We start from the raw sequence: 19,416 nt of genomic DNA, 5'->3' as shown, positions 1-19,416 counted from the left end.
GCTTCAGCCCCTTCCCTGGCTGCATTGTCCCCTGCACCAAGCGCAGCCCTGCTGAAAAGCCCAGAGAGATTCTCTGCTGCAAACAAGTGGATGACCTGCTTTGCTGACAGCCCACCGAGAGCTGCATGTTATCTGGATGCCTTGGAGGACAGGGTGACAATTTGGGTCACGCCTGCTGAAATCTGCTGTTGTGGCTCTGGGTTTAAAATAATGTCTGGGGCAATGTGAAGCTTAGCCGTGAGAAGCCAGCACAGGAGGGATGCAGGTGGGTCTGAATAGCCACCTGCACTCAGGTACTTCCTTCACTTCCAGGGTGTCCCACGCTTGGCGAGGCGCTGCCCTGGAGCTCAGGTTGCTCACATGCTTTTGCAGATGAGGGGCTGGAAATGAACATCTTCCCCTCCTCCACCTTCTCAGCCAACCTTGCATAATTTTCCCTTTAGCCTCCCTAGACAGGTTCGTTACAATTCCCCTCCATTAATATGCAAATATGCCCTAGAGGAAAAGAGAGCCTGAATTTATTAACATGAATCTGTTAACTCTTTCACTGCTGCACTGCCCTTTGCAGGCAGGAGGATGCTTTCCCCAGCCTGGAAAGCTGTGAGAAAGGCAGATGCCATGAAAGGAGAACCGTTCCTTTCATGGAGGTGCTGCATGAGGACAGAAGGGACCCATGACCCTGTGACACTCCGAGAAGGCCAGGTTTTGTGGGTAAGCGCAGACTTGCAAGTTGTTAAGACCTTGATTCTGCCTTTCATTTCTGCCAAAGGCTTCCTGCGCATGCCAGGGCAAATCACTCAACCCTTCGGCTAGCCTGCTGGGAGCTGCTGGGGGAAGGTGGCAGCATCCTTACGTTGCGCCCTCTGCCACGTGCCCAGAGCAGCGGGGATACAGCTCTGGCCTTTGTCCATCCGCAGCCATCTGACCAGGAGGATGGAGGGAATCAAGCTCTTGGGAAAACTCCAGCATAACAAAATCCTGGCCTGTGTTCCAGCCCAGGCGGTAGAGAGGTAGCATGACGCAGCACGCCAGGACCCTACGTGTGTGCACTGGGGCCAGGAGCCGTGGGGAGCAGAGCCAGGAAAGTCTGGAGGAGCCCAGAGGGCTCACTGAGCTCAGCAGCTTACAAGCTGCCCACAGCAGCCATTGCCCACCCAGGGGGACTTATGCTTCAGCATTTCTCTGGGCAGGAAACGACTTTAGATAGCCAAACAAATTGGTATCTCAATAGATGGCAAATTTACAGCCTGGCTCTAATTTGGTTTTCGCTGCCACAGTGGGATGAGGTGTAAATTCCTCTTCCTTAATTCAAGGTACATATTGACATTTAATCATCCAAATATGCGCCTCCTTTGACAATTCATTTCCCTCCAGCCTCCTTCAACAATTACCTCTTCTGGCCAGGGCCCTATAAAAGAGGATTTTTTGACTCCGTTGTGAAGGAAATGAATGTCTCTTGCTCTCTCTCTCTTTTCTTTTTGTTTTCCAGCAGGATATATTTCAGTTTGCACCATACGGATGCCATTTGACAGGAATATTAGCTTTCACGCTTCTCCAGGTTTGCAAAGTCAGGACATGAAGCCATGTGGCCTTCTCCCACCCACATCCCTCCCCTTTCCCCAGTCCTTTCTGTGTCCCCTGCCCCTCCACCCCAGGTAATTGTGCTGCTTCTTTTGCCCTGTGGCTTCTGCTTTGCAAGCATTTCTGGTGGCTCTTGGTTGTCCCATCATAACACCCCCACAGACCAAGTTAATTAGATTTCCTTTTGAGCTAACTGCAGTGAGGGAGATCCCTCTTTTCCTCCAGTGGTGGATCCTGGCTGGGTGGCACCAGTTTGGTCCGGTTTGGGCACTCTCACCTTTGGGCTCAATTTCTCCGCTGCCAGCTGCCTGTGATCTGACATCCCCACCACAGCGTCAGCTCCAGACGTGACCAGCCAGGAGCACAGCCATGAGAATGGCTGGTGTGGGTGCACAATGTTGTTTCCAGCAGCCTGGCTGTGTGCAGTTTATTTTCCAGGAAGAAAGAGCCAAGAACCTGCCACCTCCACACAGACAGCAGAAAGGGATGCACGACAGGGAGAGGAGGGTTCAGGCAAGTAAAACCACTTGGAAATCTCCATCAGATGCACATGGACACGCACACACATCCATCCATGGTCCATCCTGAAATAATGTCCTCCATCAATGCTCATGCAAGCATCCAGGGACAGCAGCCCAAATCCCCCTCCTCTACCCGTGACAGTGTTGCCTTCCTCTCCCATCTCAGACCAATTTGGCCCAGTCGCACGCTGGACAAGAAAGCGAAAAAATAGGATGTCACTCTCTGCCTCCGAGGACATATGCCCTGTGCCCTTGATCATACAATTTTAGTGTAAAAGCTGGAGTGAATAGTGCAGAAGGCATTGAAGACAGCAGGCTAGCACATCATGTGGTAGCAGCCAACATCTCCTGCCCAAGAGGAGCAACGAAGACAGTATATTCTGGCATCAGCTCTTGAGTAAAACTTCATGAGACATTTCTGATGGTCCAACTTGAGTTCAAATCATGTCGTTATGAGACCATATTTTTTAATTAGTTTGAAATCACATTCTCAGTTTGAGTTTTTTGGTCTCTGACAGCATTCTCTAAAGGAAGAAAGCATGTCCCTGGCGTGTTGCTGGCCAGTCAGAGTCTGCTTTACTTCAGTAGGGATAGGTTGCTTCTCTCCTTGCATCTCATGCAGGTTGCAACGGGAGAAAATTAGTCTTCCACCCCTGTTGTATGAGGCAACAGGCTCAAATATATTCATGGAGTGGGGTGTATTACACAAGGGGCAGCTACGTTTCCCCCATAGGTAATCTGATTTGGCTTGGATGGCGAGGGGTTGGCGCAGCATGCGAAAGCTGGGGTACAAAGATCAGGCTGATGCAGATGGAGGGGAGAATCCGGCAGCGGTCAGAGAGCAGAGCATAAGGGAGAGGCAGCAGTGGGACGCAGGAGTGTCACCAGCTGTAGGCCTCGAACCATGCGTGGTGGGCTGGGTTCTTCCCAGGTAGGCACACACAGCAAGGTGTTAGCTGGCCTTGCCCAAATAACCTGCTACTGGGAATGCAGGGGAGGGGCATCAGAGCTCCTGCCCAAGCACTGCCCTCTGCGGAAAGTAGCGACTGGGGGAGATGGGCCTGGGTATCTGCTGCATCCTTAACCTTACATCACAGCCAGGTCTGCATCAGGGGAGCTGAGCGCCTTCAGGTTTCTGAAGCAGCCTCACCCGGGGCTGGCCAATGCCCTGTGCACAGTTGCTGGTGTTGGGGCTTGCAGCATTGCTTTAGTCTGACAGCAGCCCGAGAGAGGACTTCTGGCCGAACTGCCCTGCCTGGTGTTTAGGTGGTGGCTATGGGGAGACCCTCTCGGGGTCCCTTCAGGGATGCAACTTTTCTTGTTTGGCTTTTAGCCGAAAGCAGTGAGTGTTCCTCCCTGTGAGGAATCAAATTGGAGAGCCGTCCACGGGGCTGCTTCCCAGGCAGGGTGCTGGGGTGGTTTGAAGGCGCTGCAGCTGCCGAGCTGTCATTCTCCCACGGGGAAAACGTGGCAGGTCCGCGGTCAGAGCGACCCCGCAGAGGTTTCAGAGGAGGGACCCCGCAGAGGTTCCGGCGGGCCCTGCTCAGTGCCCCCTCCCGCGGCAGCCGGTCCGGCCCCCACGGGAGCCGGGGGACAAAGGCGCAGAGAGGCGCGTGTGCCCGCGCGTGTGCCCGGCCGTGTGCGTGTGCCTGCGTGTGGACGGGTGTGTGCCCAGCGGTGCGTGCCCACGGCGCGTGGGGCCCGGCGGGGGGCCCGGCGGGGCTGACACCGCGCACGGGCCGGGCGCCCCAGGGCTGCCCCGCGGTGACAAAGGCTCCCCCCGCCCCCCACCCCCGCCGCGCCGCTCTCTCCCATTCACAAACCCCATTCACAAACCGAGGGGGAGAACATGGCCGGCTGGCGGAGAAGCCGGGTATTTTTTTATTTTTTTGTGAATGGAGGCGGTGACGTCGCCCGCGCCCGCCCGCCGCCTTCCGTCCATTCATGCGGCCGCGGCGCGGTATGAAGGGGCGGGGCTGGGGGGGGAGCGCGGCGGCTGCCGGCGGCGGGTAGTAAAGGCTCCGCCGCGCGCGCGGGGCTGCGCGAGCGGCACCGGCAGCAGCGCACCCCCCCCCCCCCCGCCTCCCGTCCCGTCCCGTCCCGTCCCGTCCCGTCCCGTCCCGTCCCCCCGCCATGGTGGCTACCGAGGGGCTGCGGGAGATGGAGGGCAGCGCCCTGCGGCGCCTGGTGTGCCGCGACGAGGCCGGCGGCGGCGGCCGGTGCCTGGTGCTGGACTGCCGGCCCTTCCTGGCGCACAGCGCCGGCCACATCCGCGGGGCGCTCAACGTGCGCTGCAACACGATCGTGCGGCGGCGGGCCAAGGGCTCCGTCAGCCTGGAGCAGATCCTGCCGGCCGAGGGGGAGGTGCGGGCGCGGCTGCGGGCCGGGCTCTACGCCGCCGTCGTGGTCTACGACGAGCGCAGCCCGCGCGCCGAGGCCCTGCGCGAGGACAGCACCGTGGCGCTGGTGGTGCGCGCGCTCCGCCGCGACACGGCGCGCGCCGACATCCGCCTCCTGGCAGGTACCGGCGGGACGGGGGGGGCTGTGTGGGGGGGCTGTGTGGGGGTGTGTGGGGCTGTGTGTGTGTGTGTGTGCGCGGTGGGGGTGTGTGTGTGTGGGGGGGCTGGTGGGACCTCCCGCCCGCCGCGGCCCCTTCCCGCGCTCCCGGCTGCCCTGCCAGAAGTTGGGATCCGAAGCGGGGGAGTGTGTGGCGGTGCCGCGTTTGGGGTGCGGCCCCCCCGCCTCGCCGGAGCAGGGGTGCCGGGACGGCCGGCAGCGCGAGCAGCCCCCCCACGCGCGGGCTGAGCGGTGCGGGTGGGGTGGGCGGTCAGGCAGACCCCGGGGGGCGAGGTGCAAACCCGGTGGCAGAAGCCGCTCCATGTGGGAGCGGGGGAGGGGGCGGGTGCGGGGGCCATCCCCGCTTTTTGTCTGGGTTCACCCCCAGTCCCGCGGCGCAGAGTTGGTGCTTGTGCAGGACCAGACACCCGGTGTCACGCCGATGTCCCCTCGCAGGGGGCAGAAGCCCCCGCGCTGGCTCTGTGCCCCCTCTGCGACTCCAGTCGCGGTCGGGGCTTTCCCCCCGCCATGCCCCCAGCGTCGGCTCGGATCGAACGAGATGCCGCGAACAGTTGGAACTGCTGGTGCTGAGAATCCCCGTGAGATGATTTAGGGGAGGAGGATGCTCAGCCAGGGTTCCTGGATGAGCTCTGCGGGGTTTTTTCTTTTTTGTTTACAGCCTGAGAGTTAATTTATTCCTTGGTTTACTTACAGCAGGGGTGAGGATACGTATGCAGAGTAGCAAATCCATTAAGAGGCTTGATAGATGGAGGAGTTGGCGCTTCTGTTGTACTAGATACAGTAAAAACAGCAGGAGCTCTTTCAAGATGCGATACGATGTGCTGCTGCAGGAGTGCCTGCACATGCTTTCGGGTCCTTCACCATCGTGGTGCTGGGAGTCACGCATGTGGCAGGAAGCGCTGCTGACCTTCAAGGGTGGCCTTTGTCAGCTGAGGGCTTCTGTGGGTTCTCATGGGAGGTTGTTTGGGGTTTCCAGTCCTTTACTTGTAACGAATGGGCTCCTAGAGACTCGGTCTTGGCACTAGAGACTTCTTCCTCACTTACCACAGAGCTACTAAAATGACTGAGCTCACTCTGATATCACAAGACCCCCGCTAACCCAGCACTGCGCCTGCCCAAATGCAAATTTATGGGGTGCAGGTCACGATGCAGACCTGAATCTGTTTTGTGCAGGTCAGGCTGCTGCCAGGTTCCCTGTGAAACAGCCCTGGTGGGTGTTGCTGGGCGATGGGCACCTGCACAGCGTGGCTCCTGTGCCGGGCTGGGCCTGCACGCCCAGCCGGGAGCTGCACGCTGCTGGATGAGCTGCTGGATGTGCTGCTTGGCTGAACGGGCATTCGATCTGATGAGATATGTGGAAGAGAAATGCCTTTGACTCTTTGAAAGGGTTGCTTTGCCTTTCTGAGGAGGGAGCCCACTTCCACACATTACCCTGGGCAGCTTCTCCCTTGCGGCATTGGTGTGATGGCCACCAGGAGTGTGATGTGGTCAGGGATTTTCAGAGCAGACCTCCTGAAGATGGCTAACAGGGGCACTTGTCTTTGGGTGCTCCTCCAAATCGAACCAGTAGGACTGCAAAGGGATGTCAGGCCCTGGAAACACAGCCTCTGCAAACTGTCCTGCTCATGTGGGAGGGACAATGCAAATTCAGTGATGCATATGCAGGTCTCTGCTTTAAGGTACTGGAGCCCATCCTTGCAAAGGGGGAGAAAACCATAAAGGACCCTGGGGTGCTGGCAATATTGGTCTCTAGCTGCCTAGGGATTCCTGGGCTGCTTTGCTGGAGATGTTGGCATCCACTGGTCCTCCAAACACCCAGCCTTATACAGGCCAAAAGCTGGATGAAGGAATACCTGTCTTGCTGTGTGGGCTCTGGCAAGCCCAAATCTGCGGGCAAAGGTCCTGTAGTTAGGCTGAGTCTTCAGGAGCTGTCCTGGGAATCGGGGCTTGGTCTAGCTAGATTCCTGTGGTGATAGTAAAATACCCGATTTCCGCTGGTTTTAACGCTCAGGGTCAGACTCTACAAGGATGTCAGGGTTGTCAATTTGATTTGAATGAGAGAAGGAAAACTCACCAGAAGCGTTTCTCTGCAGCCAACGCTGCAGTGTCCCTGTCCTGGGAAGTTGATGGGGTTGGCTCTTGTTTTGCCTGCCATTCGGAAGATCTGACGTCACCTTTGCTTATCCCCCTGGCAGCAGGTCAGAAGAGCAAGCTGCTCTTTGACAGGATGTGCACCTCCATGTTCAGCTTGCACCCATGTCCTCGAGAGGCAGCGGACACCTCCTGGAGAGCAGCTTTGCTGTGGGGTAGCTTCACTGGACCTGGCCAGGGCCAGGGCTTCCCTGGCCTGTTGTTTGGGGACCTCTGGGCTGGAGGGTCAGGCTGGGGAGACCTCCCTGTGCTTTGTGGCAGGATGATGTGTCTGGGAACTGAACAGGCTTTGGCCTGGGAGAAGCTTTTCCCATCAGAGAACGCTGGCAACAAATCCTCTCTCCATCACCTTAGAGAGCGCCTTGGCCTTGGCCTGGGGTGTTGGCTGGCAGCATGTAGGGGACTAAACCCTGGACCAGAGACTTTGGGCAGCCCCGAGCATTGCAGAGCTCTTGGAGCTCTAGCTCCTAGGGAGTGGTGGGGCCTCAAGGATTCCCCCCTTGCTGCCAGGAGCCTGGTTGCTCATCCTGGGGCAGGAGACGACTCTCCATCGCTGCAGCATCATCTAGTGGCGAAGGGCACGGCCAAATGCGTCAGCTCTGGCTATGCTGTTTTGCAGTGCTGCAAATGTAGCCTGGGATAACACTTCGTGCCTCTCTTCTTGCAGGGGGTTATGAGCGTTTCTCCTCGGAATACCCCGAATTCTGTGCAAAAACCAAGTCCCTGAGCAATGTGTCACCCCCTACCAGTGCTGAGCCCCTGGATTTTGGTTGCAGCTCCTGTGGGACCCCTCTTCATGACCAGGTATGTCTAGAAGCCCAGCGCTCAGCTATTTTTGACTGCTCCTTCCAGCATTGCAACCTGGTCTTGCTGGAGCATCCCTGCTGTCCCTCAGCTTAGGCCTGCAGAGCTGGAGCCCTGCTCCCTCTCCTCTCATGGGAGAGCATGGCAGTCCTGATCCCAATTGTGCTCCCCAGGGAGTGGACAAGCCCAAATTCCTGAATGGGATGAAGAGGAGCAGGGCTGAAATAGGTTTAACAGCTCAGAAAGGCAGCCTCTGCTCCCTCTTTTGAGGTGCCAAGTTACTGCACTGCTCAGGGCCTCCAAGCCATCTGGATGTGTGTCCTGCCTGCTGCTGTCCCCTTGTCACCCCCATCTCTCTTGTTTTTCTCTGTAACAGGGTGGTCCTGTGGAAATCCTTCCCTTCCTCTACCTTGGCAGCGCCTACCACGCTGCCCGGCGGGACATGCTTGATGCACTGGGCATCACAGCCCTGCTGAATGTCTCCTCAGACTGCCCCAACCACTTTGAAGGGCACTACCAGTACAAGTGTATCCCCGTGGAGGATAACCATAAAGCTGACATCAGCTCCTGGTTCATGGAGGCGATCGAGTACATTGGTGAGTGCCTGTGTGTGTTTCACCAGGGGGAGATTCTTGCCTCAAAGGCCTGGAGCCTTTGGCTCAGAGGGACTGGGGTTCAGCAGGGTCCTGGCCCTTTGTTGCACTAGTGGGAGGGAGGTCAGCCACCACCTGCAGGTTTGGCAAGGGGTTTGGCTTTGTTGGAAGGGTGTTGATCTCGCGTCTCCTCCCGTTGCCCTCCAGACTCAGTGAAGGAGTGTTGCGGCCGGGTCCTGGTCCACTGCCAGGCTGGTATCTCCCGCTCAGCCACCATCTGCTTGGCTTACCTGATGATGAAGAAGCGTGTCAAGCTGGAGGAGGCCTTCGAGTTCGTCAAGCAGCGCCGGAGCATCATCTCCCCTAACTTCAGCTTCATGGGGCAGCTGCTGCAGTTTGAGTCGCAGGTGTTGGCCACCTCATGTGCAGTGGAAGCTGTCAGCCCCTCGGGGACACTGCGGGAGCGGGGCAAGGCCACCTCCACTCCCACCTCCCAGTTTGTCTTCAGCTTCCCAGTCTCTGTCGGTGTCCATGCCACCCCCAGCAGCCTCCCATACCTGCACAGCCCCATCACCACGTCACCCAGCTGTTAGCTCAGGGGCCGAGGCAGGCCAGGCAGACAGGGCCAGGCGTGGAGGGGGCAGGTGGGCATGGAGCCCCGTGAAGTTAAGCAATAGCGCTGGACACTGCCGTTCACCCTGGACTCAAGGTCTTTTTCGTAGAGAAATTTCTTACCTCATCTTGGTTTTTTTGCTTTTTCATTTTATGTTTTGAAAGCACGAAAGTTGTAAAAGCCACAAACCCTGACATTGTCCAGGCTTTTCTGGGGAGGGGAAAAATAGTATACTGGGTTTCCTCAAGTGCCTGGTCTTCATCTCTGTCCATCCCTATTCTGCTGTCTTGTTTTTTTTTTTTAAAAAAAAGATAGACCTCCCCTTCTCCCTGTATTTCTGCCCCTAGCTCATCTGGGTTGAAAAGGGAGCATACCCTCTTTTTATTGTGCGGCAGTCTTCCCCCTTGCACAGACCGACACGGGTGTGTGTGGTGGGTGCTGCTTACCTGAGCCAGTTACATGGGGTGACAAGCAGAGCTGCAGGCAGGGCCTTGGGTTAAGCAGGAAGGGTGGGGGCACAGGGCTGCCTGCACCCCTGCCACTGCCTGGGGAGGTGATGCTGCAGCTTTTGGTCCAAGCCTAGAAAATGCCTCGTCTTCAACCCACCTGGAGCCTTATTTCCTACCCTGCCTCTCTCCTTCTCCCCAGTCCAGTCCAACACACAAGATGCCTGTGTGGCTGATGTACATATGTATGGTTTTGTTCCTTTTTTTTTTTTTTTTTAGAAATTAACTTTTTATTTATTGCCTGAGGGAGGGAGAAAACAAATTGTTTGGAGAAAATAAAAATAAAACCGTTTTCAACAGTTGTGGCTGGCACAGGTTTGTCCTAAGACCAAGACAGAATGGCACTTTGTGCAAACACTTGGCTTCCACAGAGTACCTGTTAAAAATGTATTTATTGAATTTTAAACTATTACAAGTATTGCAGATCAGACATTTAGCCAAGCACATTTATAGATCAAACTCGGTTGTTACAGAGATGTTACCTAAAGTCCACCATGTAGGTAGGCTGAGAACCTGCCCATCGTCGTCTTTGAAAAAGAGGGTAAAGGAGGAAATAAATAAAAGATATCCCAGCTCCAGGTAGTTGGCATCCAAGAGAGGAAACATACAGGGATAGTTATGAAAACAAGATACAAAAAAAGGTTTAAAAACTCAACCCCCAGGTACACTGCCATTTGGGTTGGCAGAGAAAGCAATTAGGAATGAAGATACACAAGCTTACAAGACTGTTGCACAGAAAAATCCCAATTTAAATTTCCAAAGCTGAAGCAACTTCTGCAGATGTTAAGAAAGAAAATTGACTTGTAATACAGAGACTCTAATCAAAATACATTAGTAATGAATGGAACCAACAGGTTCAGAAAGACAGAAATAGATACCTCGAACCCAGTCTGACAGTATGACCTGACAGGCATATGTGGTAGTGTAATGGGAAATGCCTCTGTTTCTTGACTTCCCTACCAGTTCATGGGCTCATTCACCTTGCTTCCGAAGTTTTAACATGCATATGCTGTCCCCTGATCCTCTGAGGTTTCACACCTACTACGTGTTCAGAGAGGTGGGAACATTCCCACTCCATCGCTCCCTGTGAAGGGGCAGGAGTGCGTGCTCTGGCCTGGGCCAAAGCATCATCAGTGGATTCAAGTCTGTGGATGTTCACAAGCCACTTGCTACCTGTGGCGAGAATTCAATCTGTACTTTCCCATGTCTTCCCCAGCGGGGCTGCAGCATGGCTTAAAATGACCGAAGCATGCATTAGATGCATCTCCTTTTAGATTTCTGAGCTAGATTTTTCTGTGGCAAAGCAGCATGAAAAGGGAGAAATCCCCTTAAAAATAAATTCACACATTTCCTGACCTTCAGCTGCTGAGAATGATTAGCAATGTTCAAACTAATCTGTTTTGTGGTCAGACCCTTCCTTTTACCCATCTTCTGAAAAAATCTGGGTAATTTCCATTAACAGTCCCATGTGGAAATTCTAGGTAACACATGTACTGTGCAGGAGCTCTGACTTCACTGCAGGGATGCAGGAGTCTTTTTTGAAAAGATTTGCCACTAAGTAGTTCCCATAGGCCACACAGTGGCCTACTAACCTTATACGTTAGTATCCCTCAGCATTTCACACCTTCCCAGGGTGGTCTCCTCTAACCTACAACAAACAGTAGGATCACATGGTTTTCAGAGCCAAGGAAGCGACCTTCTCTAGAAGCTACTCATTCTCACATACCACGTGCTTTTTCTGTGTCTGCTGCCCACCAAAGCCAGCAGTGCAGAACATTTTGGGGGGCTTCCTTTTTGCTTCAGTGTAGAATTTTGTTCTGGGGTATTCCTGTTATCAACAAGTAAAGAATAAAAATTTGCAGGCAAGAGAAATTCATTTCAGCTGCATAATGCAGCGGGCTTCAATCACATCACACGCAAACATTCAAAACAGAGGTTAGAAAAACAAATTGCTCATTCCTTGGACTACAGACCAATAGTGACTGCGAAACAGTGGAACTAGTACAAGAGGTTTGTAACAGTCTCCGTGGAGCTGGGATCAAAACAGATTGGCAGATAAAAATAAAGATGAGAAAAATAAGATACACCTTATTAAGGTACTGTACTCTCTGCTTTTAATCCTAACAGAAGTTTTGTTGACAGCATTCAGACTGCAATGTCACTCTGCAGCAGGTACCTAATTCATCTGTCTCATGGAAACAATTTCAGCAATGGAGAGCAGAACCATCCCTTCTTTGCTACATTCTTGTTTTGCCTATTAAGGCCCTGTTGAAAACTGCACAGATGTTTCAAAATGCTGCCGCTAAGGGACACGAAAAAAAAGAAAAACCATCAACAGGCCTGAAAGACAACTGTCCCTTTCCCCAGCAGATGCCACATTCTGTCCCAGTGGGAATAGCTCTTTCTGGAGCCAGTGAGAGGTGCCCAGGCTCCCAAGCCTATGAGAGATGGCTTAGCCCAGCGTGTTCTTGCATCCTCAGCTCCTACTGTGCCTCCATTGGTGACCCAAAGCTGCAAATGAGCAGCCCATTGTCAGGGGACTGCCCTTCGAAGGAAGTCAAAAAGCTTCATTTCTCAGGAGGCAGCAGCTGCCTGGGGGTGTGCTGTTTTTAAGGTCCCATTCTCTAGAATTAGAAGGCATCAAATTAACTCCCTCAGCTAAAGCAGCATCATCTGTAGTGTAACAACCTGCCAAATACAGCTCTGCCACCAAAACCATGACCAGATTTTTCATGGGTAACTTCCATATTGATGGGCAACTCCTTACTTAGTTTTAAATTATAAGAGGAGCTACAACAACATACGCCAGGAGAGGCAGACACTACTCCTGCACAGGTTTCTACAACACAGACGCATCTTCAGGCCTCGGTATTCCTCTGTGTCTGGCCACAAACGGATATGAGATCACGCCATTACAAGACAAAAACCACTGCAAAATGACTTCCTCACACAGCACCTTTACTCTGCACAGAACATCAGATACGTTAACACTGGCAGTTCAAAGATACTGGACAGTATTTTTATCCTCTAGAAGTTCAAGGCTGCAGAAGAAATCCAGACTAGCCGTTAGTTCAATCAGCACACAGGAAACAACAAGCAAGAACAGGATCTGGTGCGAGCTTGGTGGGGTTTTTGTTTCCAGGTTTGTCCTTGGTTTTGAAAGATGTAAAGCTTTTAACTTCCACAATCACATTAACTGTTTTGCTCACCCAAGCAGCACAACTGTTTTAACCATTTAAAACTATGTCTAACTGGGGATGGTGAGCAACACTCACTCTCAACACTATTTGAAACCCTAGTGTAGATAGGCGCATCCCCCCACTCCATTATTAACTAAGTTAAAAACAAACCCCAAACTTAAATGATGAATACAAAGCTTCAAAGCCTACTGGTGATCTTTGCAATCCTAACACTATTAAACAAGTAGCCAAAATACAAGCACCCAATTTTATCAATGAAATTTGATTAAAAGGCCAAGTATATGGCTTGAGCCTGGCTTGGACTTCAAAGCTACATATTTAATCTGGTCACAAAATGAAGCGAGAACCATATATCCACTGCCAGCTCAAGGAAAATAAAACCCAAAGTTCAAGATCTGTTGGAGTATTGCTATTTCTAAGGTTTTCTTTAGAGATATTACAAACAGATGATGTGCAGGTAGCCAGATGGCATCAAATGACTGACTTTGCAGTGGGTGAAATTCCTCTGTGAGGATAAGTTGCTTCAACATTAATGTCTTAATGTTAAATATGAAAATTTTGTGTCTTAATGCTGGAAGTGAAAAGCTTTTCAGGTTTAAGTTTGTTTTATCCAAACATGTCAGCAAAATCCCACTTGTGGGGAGCATAAATGTTTTTATAAACTAAAAGCCCACTATTCTGTCATTTCCTTGCTTTAAGGGGGATAAAACCTGAATGCGTGAACTGGATCATCAGATACTAAATAGTGCTGGTCAACAGGGAAACGTACATCTTGTTGTGTTCAAAGGAACATTTTTTCCTCTAGTCGTTACATGCTTAATGCTGAAGCATGTCTCCTGGTATTGGTGGTTAAGAAAAAAATTAATACTGCTCAATTTTCAACCTTCTCTGAAGCTGTAAAAACAACACAAACAAAGAAATCAGTTTCTACTTTTGCTAAATGCATATCCTCCATGAGAGGGACTTTCGAAATTGTTTGATGCTGTGCTATGCAATGCTTACAAATAACTTTCTCCGGCCTAGTGAAATAAACCTGGGAACTTGCAGGGATGGGGATTAGAGTGAATAAATCCTAGCTTTGTTCTCTGGTAGACCTGCAAACAAATCCACTTACCAACTGATGTTTTAAAACTTTGTTCTCATCAAAATGTAAAATCGGTATTTAAAAAAATTATTTTTGTAAACCCCTTAAGCTCTTCAACTGTGATGTCACACACAAAGATATGACACAAAACTGCTATAATATACTCTCCCTCACCAGTCTGAAACCCTTTTACTGGGTCTTGTATTACAGAGGAACATGAACCAGATATGCCCTCGTGTATGCAATCTTCTGACTTTTCACCTATCTTCCAGCAAAACCACATGCCACTGTAACTGGAGAACATTTCACAAACGGCATGTACTTAATAGAAGCCTTATAAAATGTTCTCTTAGAGATGCCAGCAGAGGGCATTGACCTGCTTTATGAAGTTTTTCCAAGCACAAGAGCTGGTTTTACCCTTGCAAACACTTCCTGGGGCTTTCCCCAGAAAACTCAGACAAAGCAACGAATTGACACAATCTGTTTCCAGTCTGAAGTTACACTCACTCATTGTTTCTCAGAGGTGTGCAAAAAAACCCCTATATCGAAGAACTGGACTGGACCTAGCCCCTTCTCAGATGAAATTCATATTGCATTGTTAGCGATTTTAGTCAAACTGACTTTGTGCAAAATATCTTTAAGAGGGTTCCGGCTCAACTTCAGAATACAAAAGGAAAATAAATAGTTGACTAGGATCTCTTGAAAACATAAAATGAATGGTGTATGCTGAAAAGAAAATTACGGGCTTAATGCAATTTATCTGCAAATAAAATAACTAGAATAGTAGTGTCTGAAATTTTAACATGCGAGATGGCACTGATAAAAGATTTCCGTTTGCACAATAATGTTCCCAAAGTCTAGATCAAAACAACATTATTTTACACATGGTAACTGCAGAGACTAGGAGCCTGAGATATGTTATTAAAAGGCAGTCCCTTGTAAACTTTCCTCAGAAGGAACAGTAGCAGTTGAGTATGCAAGAGTTACTCATATCGTATTCATCAAGACAGCAATGCTTTGTAAAAGACATACAGCTTATTTCCAGGTTGTTAAGGATTTTATATGATACTGATTTTCTGAAACATGTATCCTTCCAGTCCAAGATTGAATTCTCATCCTTCTTCACTGCTCAGTAGTTACTAGGTCTTTTGCTCTGCTGCTGTTGCTGTCTGTGAGGGAGCTTCTGGTTTCACAATCTGGTATGTAATGAGATACTCTGGGTATGCCTGAAAGTCAAGAAAAAACAAAAAACATTGCTTCATGCAACGGTATACTCAGCAAGTTCACATTTTAGATTTTACTAAACAGTGATCAGGAAGGACAGTGCAAGAATCATCTCTATGTTCACAGAGCGCAAAAGGAAAAGCAGATTTCAAACCTAGTCAACACTAAGTGGGAACTGCTCGATGTAGTTAATACCTTTGTTAATACACTAGTAGAAAGAAAGATGTTTCTTCTATGCAGGCACCATCAGAAAACATGTGTGCAACAGGAATTCTGGTTACTCTCAGTTACTCTCCCTGTTAGCTAATCCTACAGAGCAGTCAGTGCTTGTAAGTTATTAAAAAAATCTCAGATAACCAATGTAGTCTGACCCTAAAATGCTCACTGACTTGCCACGTGACCTGCAAATGCCTTGACTGGCAGTAAAATACTTGGCACACCCAAAGCATGTAACCCAGGCATCTGTTCAGCGTTTTCTCAAAACAGCTGGTAGAAGGTTCAGTCCCAGAACAAAGCTAAAGTTGCTGGAAGGCACGGCCCCATTCACAGGAACCTAGACAGATGAGAGGAGACCAGGCCAACAGAAGCCTCACAAAATCCAGCATGGGCAAATGCACCTGGGATGAACTAATTCCTTGTAACATTGCAGGATGGGAGGCAGCTCTGCTGAAAGGTGCTGGGGGCCCTTTGGTGACAGCAAGCTAAAGGAGAATCAACAGTGTATCCTGGCAGCAATAAAGGCTACCAGCATCTTGCGGTACATCAACAGCAGTGTAGCCAGTCACCTGAGTGTATAAGATAGTCAGGGGGAGAGAGAGCACAGGATAAAACAGAAGAGGCTGAGGGAGATGAGCTTCTTCAGTGTAGAAGAGGGAAGGCTTTGTGGGACCTCACAGCAATCTTCCATCAAGTATGGAAGGCTACTGAGAAAACAGAGTCAGATTCTTTTCTGAGCTACGCAGCAGGAGAATGAGATTAATAAAACAGGGGAGGATCCTATTGGATACAAAGAACATACTTTTTGTTCTGAGGATAATTAAACAAAGGAACAAGCTGCAGAGAGAGGCTGTGAAACACCATTCTCTGAGGCCTTCGAGACCTGCCTGGTCAAAGAGAGCCCTCAGCAATCTGGTCTGAATTCACATGAACAAGAGGTTGGCCTAGGTGACCTCCCCAAGTTTCCTTCCAACCTGAACTTACTATATAATCTTTGAGCCATCCAGAGTAGTAAGCAAACCACCTTCTAGAGTAATGGTGTAGCTGAGTTATTCAGATTAAAAATCAACGCCTGAAGATTGTTGTGCTACTTCAGCTGTCGTTTTAAGGGTAGTCTCTGGCAGACAGGGAAGTAGCACTGCTGGGAATCCACAGGTAGAAGGCCCAGAATCCATATTACCTACAAGAGCCCCAGAAATGCACGTGTTCTTGTTACTTCAGTAATGCCAGTAAAATGCAATGGGGGAACCAGTGCCTCCTGAGAGAAACTACAACTCTTAACAGACTACCAGTGCTGCAGAGGGGGAAGTTAGGCAATTCTGTATGGTGTAAATCAGAGCAGCTCAGTGGAAAGGAATAGCATTTGCTCACTTGATACATTTAAATGAAAAAAAAAAATCTAATCAACCAGGTTATCACAGCACACTTGGTACGGAAACCAGTCACATCCCTTCTCCAGCTCCAAGCTCTGCCCTTCCATAAGCCCAGTCCTTGTTAACCTACATACCTGTTCTCCTCTATAGATAACATATTCAGCATATGCAAGTCCATTCACGCTTGGCCGGCCAATAACAGAATGGTGCCCTGGAGGGGCATGAGCCATTTTCATTGTGCTGAACTGAAGAAAGGACTTTCCAAGGGTCACTCTACAGAAGAGCATTTGTCTAAAAGGAAAAAAGAAAATGTAATTTTAAAATATCTTATTCAGAGCTGTATGCTTCCAGAATGATTTCAGACTCTTGAGTCTGTTACAATTAATTTCTCAAGGTTTTTTTGAGAAACAGTTTTAGAAACCCATTTTAAGGCTGTATAAAACCTGTCACAAAAGGTCTTTGTTGACATGCAGAAGGGAAAACACACACTTTGTTTAGCCCTCACATGGAGGCCTGTTCTAATTCATTTTATATAAAGCTGTTGAAAGAAGCTGAAACTCTGTGTTCCAACCAGCAGGGTATGGACAGGTGTCAAAGTGCGAAAAGCACATTGATCTACTCCAGTACAAAACAAAGGTGTGATTAAGTCCTGTTCACCACCTCCAAAATTATCTGATCCATAGTACAACATTATACTGCTGACCACCACTTTGCACTGCAGTTTTATTCTGAGAGTGCCTGGAGTTTAATTGCTATTTTCCCCTGACTCTTCATTTTCAAACTTGCTGTCTCAAGCCTCTTTCCTGAGCCACAATTCACTTTGATTTATACTCACTGTATGCTTAGATGTAATTTTTGACCTTTCTGTGGGCCTCGCTGCATTTATATCCTTTTTTGTTCAGCCTTGACAAGCGGTAAAACTGCATTTTTCCTGCCATGACCAAGCTCAAGTGGCTATTCTTTCCCTGCAATTCATCCTGTGCCAGGATTGTAAAAACCAGGACAGACAGAATTATGTATAGGGACAGGCTGGGCTCATACCTGTGGCAGATATAACAGGACCTGTCTTTGTGTGTGGGACAGCCTGTTCCACCCCCTATCCCATACACATATTGGTTGCTTTTTGAAGAGTTCTCGGCAAAGTAAATTCCAGCTCCAAACATTCCTCCAATGTATGCATGCCTTTCATCAAATCCCTTGTGAATGATAGCATTAATAAAAGGAGACCCTAGAACAGAATGACACGAAACGATGTGTTATCATACATACTTGTTAAGCTCTATAGTAATACAGCACACTATGTCAAGAGGAGCTTGTCTGCCTCAAATAGACCATTAAATACCAGAAAGGGTGCTCAGTCAGCTGGAAGGGGGCGATACCCAGGCAGGATGCAGTGATGTGTGGGATTTATCGTTATATACCAAGATCCCACGCATGACTCATTTCTTACTCATTTCACAGATCTCACTAAACGGCTTTCCCCCCACTCACATTTCAGTGCAATTTATCTTGTCAATGCACACCTTCTCCAGAAGTCAGTACTGGTTAAGATGGGACAAGATATCAAGACAACCATACCCCAAACCATTTTCCTATGCAGAATCATAGAAGGATCTAGGGCAGGAGGACCCTCAGGCAACTGTCATTTGTAGGCACTTCTGGATGCTTCTAGAGAACAACTTGCTGAAACTCATGGTTGGTTTTGATTCCTTTCCCTGATGGTGGCCTGAAGTGCCAGGGTAAAATGCTTTTACTGTGTGCTGCTCCCCTTGTTTAGAAGATACTCTTTCTCACAGCAGTGTAATATCCTCCCAGCAACTTTACTGGAAATGACTAAGATATGGCTTAGCAAAATACATTTTCTTTCTTGTTTTTTTGTTTTTTTTTTTTTTTTAAAAAAAGTATTTTTTTATCTAGTGTAGATTTTCAGATTGCAGTAACCACATAGACTAGCTCCACCACCCCTTCCCCCCCGCATTTCTAGGGTAGAAATACAATTACTGTACAGTATGGTGACACAGTGACATTAACATTGCCGGTGGGTCCTTGTAAGATTTTATTTTTTTTCTAAATACCAGTTCATACAAATAGAGATCACTTCCTTACCATGAAACAACATGCGTTCATTGTGATGATTATGATTCTCCTCCGAGACCTCCTTCTGTCTGTGGCAGAATCTCTCCCGCAGCTTCTTGTTCACGACCTTTTGAATCTGCAGTGGTACAACAGGTCCAACCATACTTGAATTGGAATGAAAATGTAGCATAGTTTCACAGAATTTGCATAAATTCGACAGGGAAACTCAGAGTAAAACACATGAATGGTATAAAGAAACCCCATGGCTATTCTACATGTGAGGCTACAGTCTTTCAAACAAGTCGGTAGCACATGCTTACAGATGGTTAAAACTGTTGTGAAATTGGAGCGTAAGTTCCCAGGTTTAAGGAAGACTTTGAGGCTTCTTCTCTCAAAGTCTGTAATACCACCAAGTCATACAAACTGTCTGAAACTCCTTCCCCCTCTGCTTTGACCTCTGTTGAACAATCTGGGCCAGCTTTTTGAAGCTTGCTGTCTGGTTTAGGTTGAATTTTAATTAAAAGAAACAACTTCTGAAGAAAGAAATAAGGAGATGTGCTGTTTAATCTACCTTGAGATATTGTTCCAGCCACATGCTCTAATACCATGGTGGTTTCTGTAAAGGACTACATTTGGTTGGGAGTAGGATGGAAGCAGAGTTTGCTTCAGGACATATGATCTACCGCACCAAGTTGCAAAGCCTCTGCAAAGGCTCACTTTTCAAACAGATATACAGCAGGGGTTTGCTGGAGCTCAGGAACTGAGTTCTGTTCTGATTTTCTCTATTTCCTCCTCTCCAAAAAAAGGAACCAGAAAGTGTACTTTCCCTCAGAAAGACAACACTCCAGTTTCTGATAGGCCAGGGCTTGTAAAAGGTATTTTTCTAGTTGGCAGGGG

The 19,416-nt window shown here is 49.3% G+C and overlaps 2 protein-coding genes across 3 annotated transcripts in view; one reads left to right on the top strand and one right to left on the bottom strand.

Annotated features, from left to right (window-relative positions):
- Nucleotides 1-4,201: 4,201 nt before the first annotated feature.
- DUSP4 (dual specificity phosphatase 4) lies at nucleotides 4,202-9,645 on the top strand. The gene is made up of 4 exons (XM_074823047.1): nucleotides 4,202-4,623; nucleotides 7,498-7,634; nucleotides 8,011-8,230; nucleotides 8,435-9,645. Exons 1-4 carry the CDS (start codon nucleotides 4,236-4,238, stop codon nucleotides 8,818-8,820), a joined length of 1,131 nt encoding a protein of 376 aa, XP_074679148.1. The 5' UTR covers nucleotides 4,202-4,235; the 3' UTR covers nucleotides 8,821-9,645.
- Nucleotides 9,646-9,719: 74 nt separating this feature from the next.
- The window catches only part of TNKS (tankyrase), a 152,926-nt gene continuing 143,229 nt past the window's right edge, over nucleotides 9,720-19,416 (bottom strand). Inside the window, exons 24-27 of one of the 2 annotated variants that reach the window (XM_074823046.1) lie at nucleotides 18,550-18,655; nucleotides 17,485-17,671; nucleotides 16,578-16,734; nucleotides 9,720-14,856 (exon numbers count right to left, since the gene is read on the bottom strand). In XM_074823046.1, coding sequence (XP_074679147.1) covers nucleotides 14,770-14,856; nucleotides 16,578-16,734; nucleotides 17,485-17,671; nucleotides 18,550-18,655 — 537 coding nt within the window. In that variant the 3' untranslated portion in view covers nucleotides 9,720-14,769. Of the gene's footprint in view, nucleotides 14,857-16,577; nucleotides 16,735-17,484; nucleotides 17,672-18,549; nucleotides 18,656-19,416 lie in introns of those variants that run through there. The other variant, XR_012623140.1, reaches the window with a different exon arrangement.

This window comes from Strix aluco, chromosome 4 (genome assembly GCF_031877795.1).
Source record: "Strix aluco isolate bStrAlu1 chromosome 4, bStrAlu1.hap1, whole genome shotgun sequence".
Taxonomy (NCBI): Eukaryota; Metazoa; Chordata; class Aves; order Strigiformes; family Strigidae; genus Strix; species Strix aluco.
This window is presented reverse-complemented; position numbering and strand designations above follow the sequence as displayed.

Bases quoted from the DNA above. Each gene is read 5' to 3' on its own strand.
- DUSP4 (XM_074823047.1), top strand. From the start codon at position 4,236: ATGGTGGCTACCGAGGGGCTGCGGGAGATGGAGGGCAGCGCCCTGCGG. The intron at 4,624-7,497 runs GTACCGGCGGGA...CTCTTCTTGCAG, and splicing joins CGACATCCGCCTCCTGGCAG to GGGGTTATGAGCGTTTCTCC. The intron at 8,231-8,434 runs GTGAGTGCCTGT...GTTGCCCTCCAG, and splicing joins GGAGGCGATCGAGTACATTG to ACTCAGTGAAGGAGTGTTGC.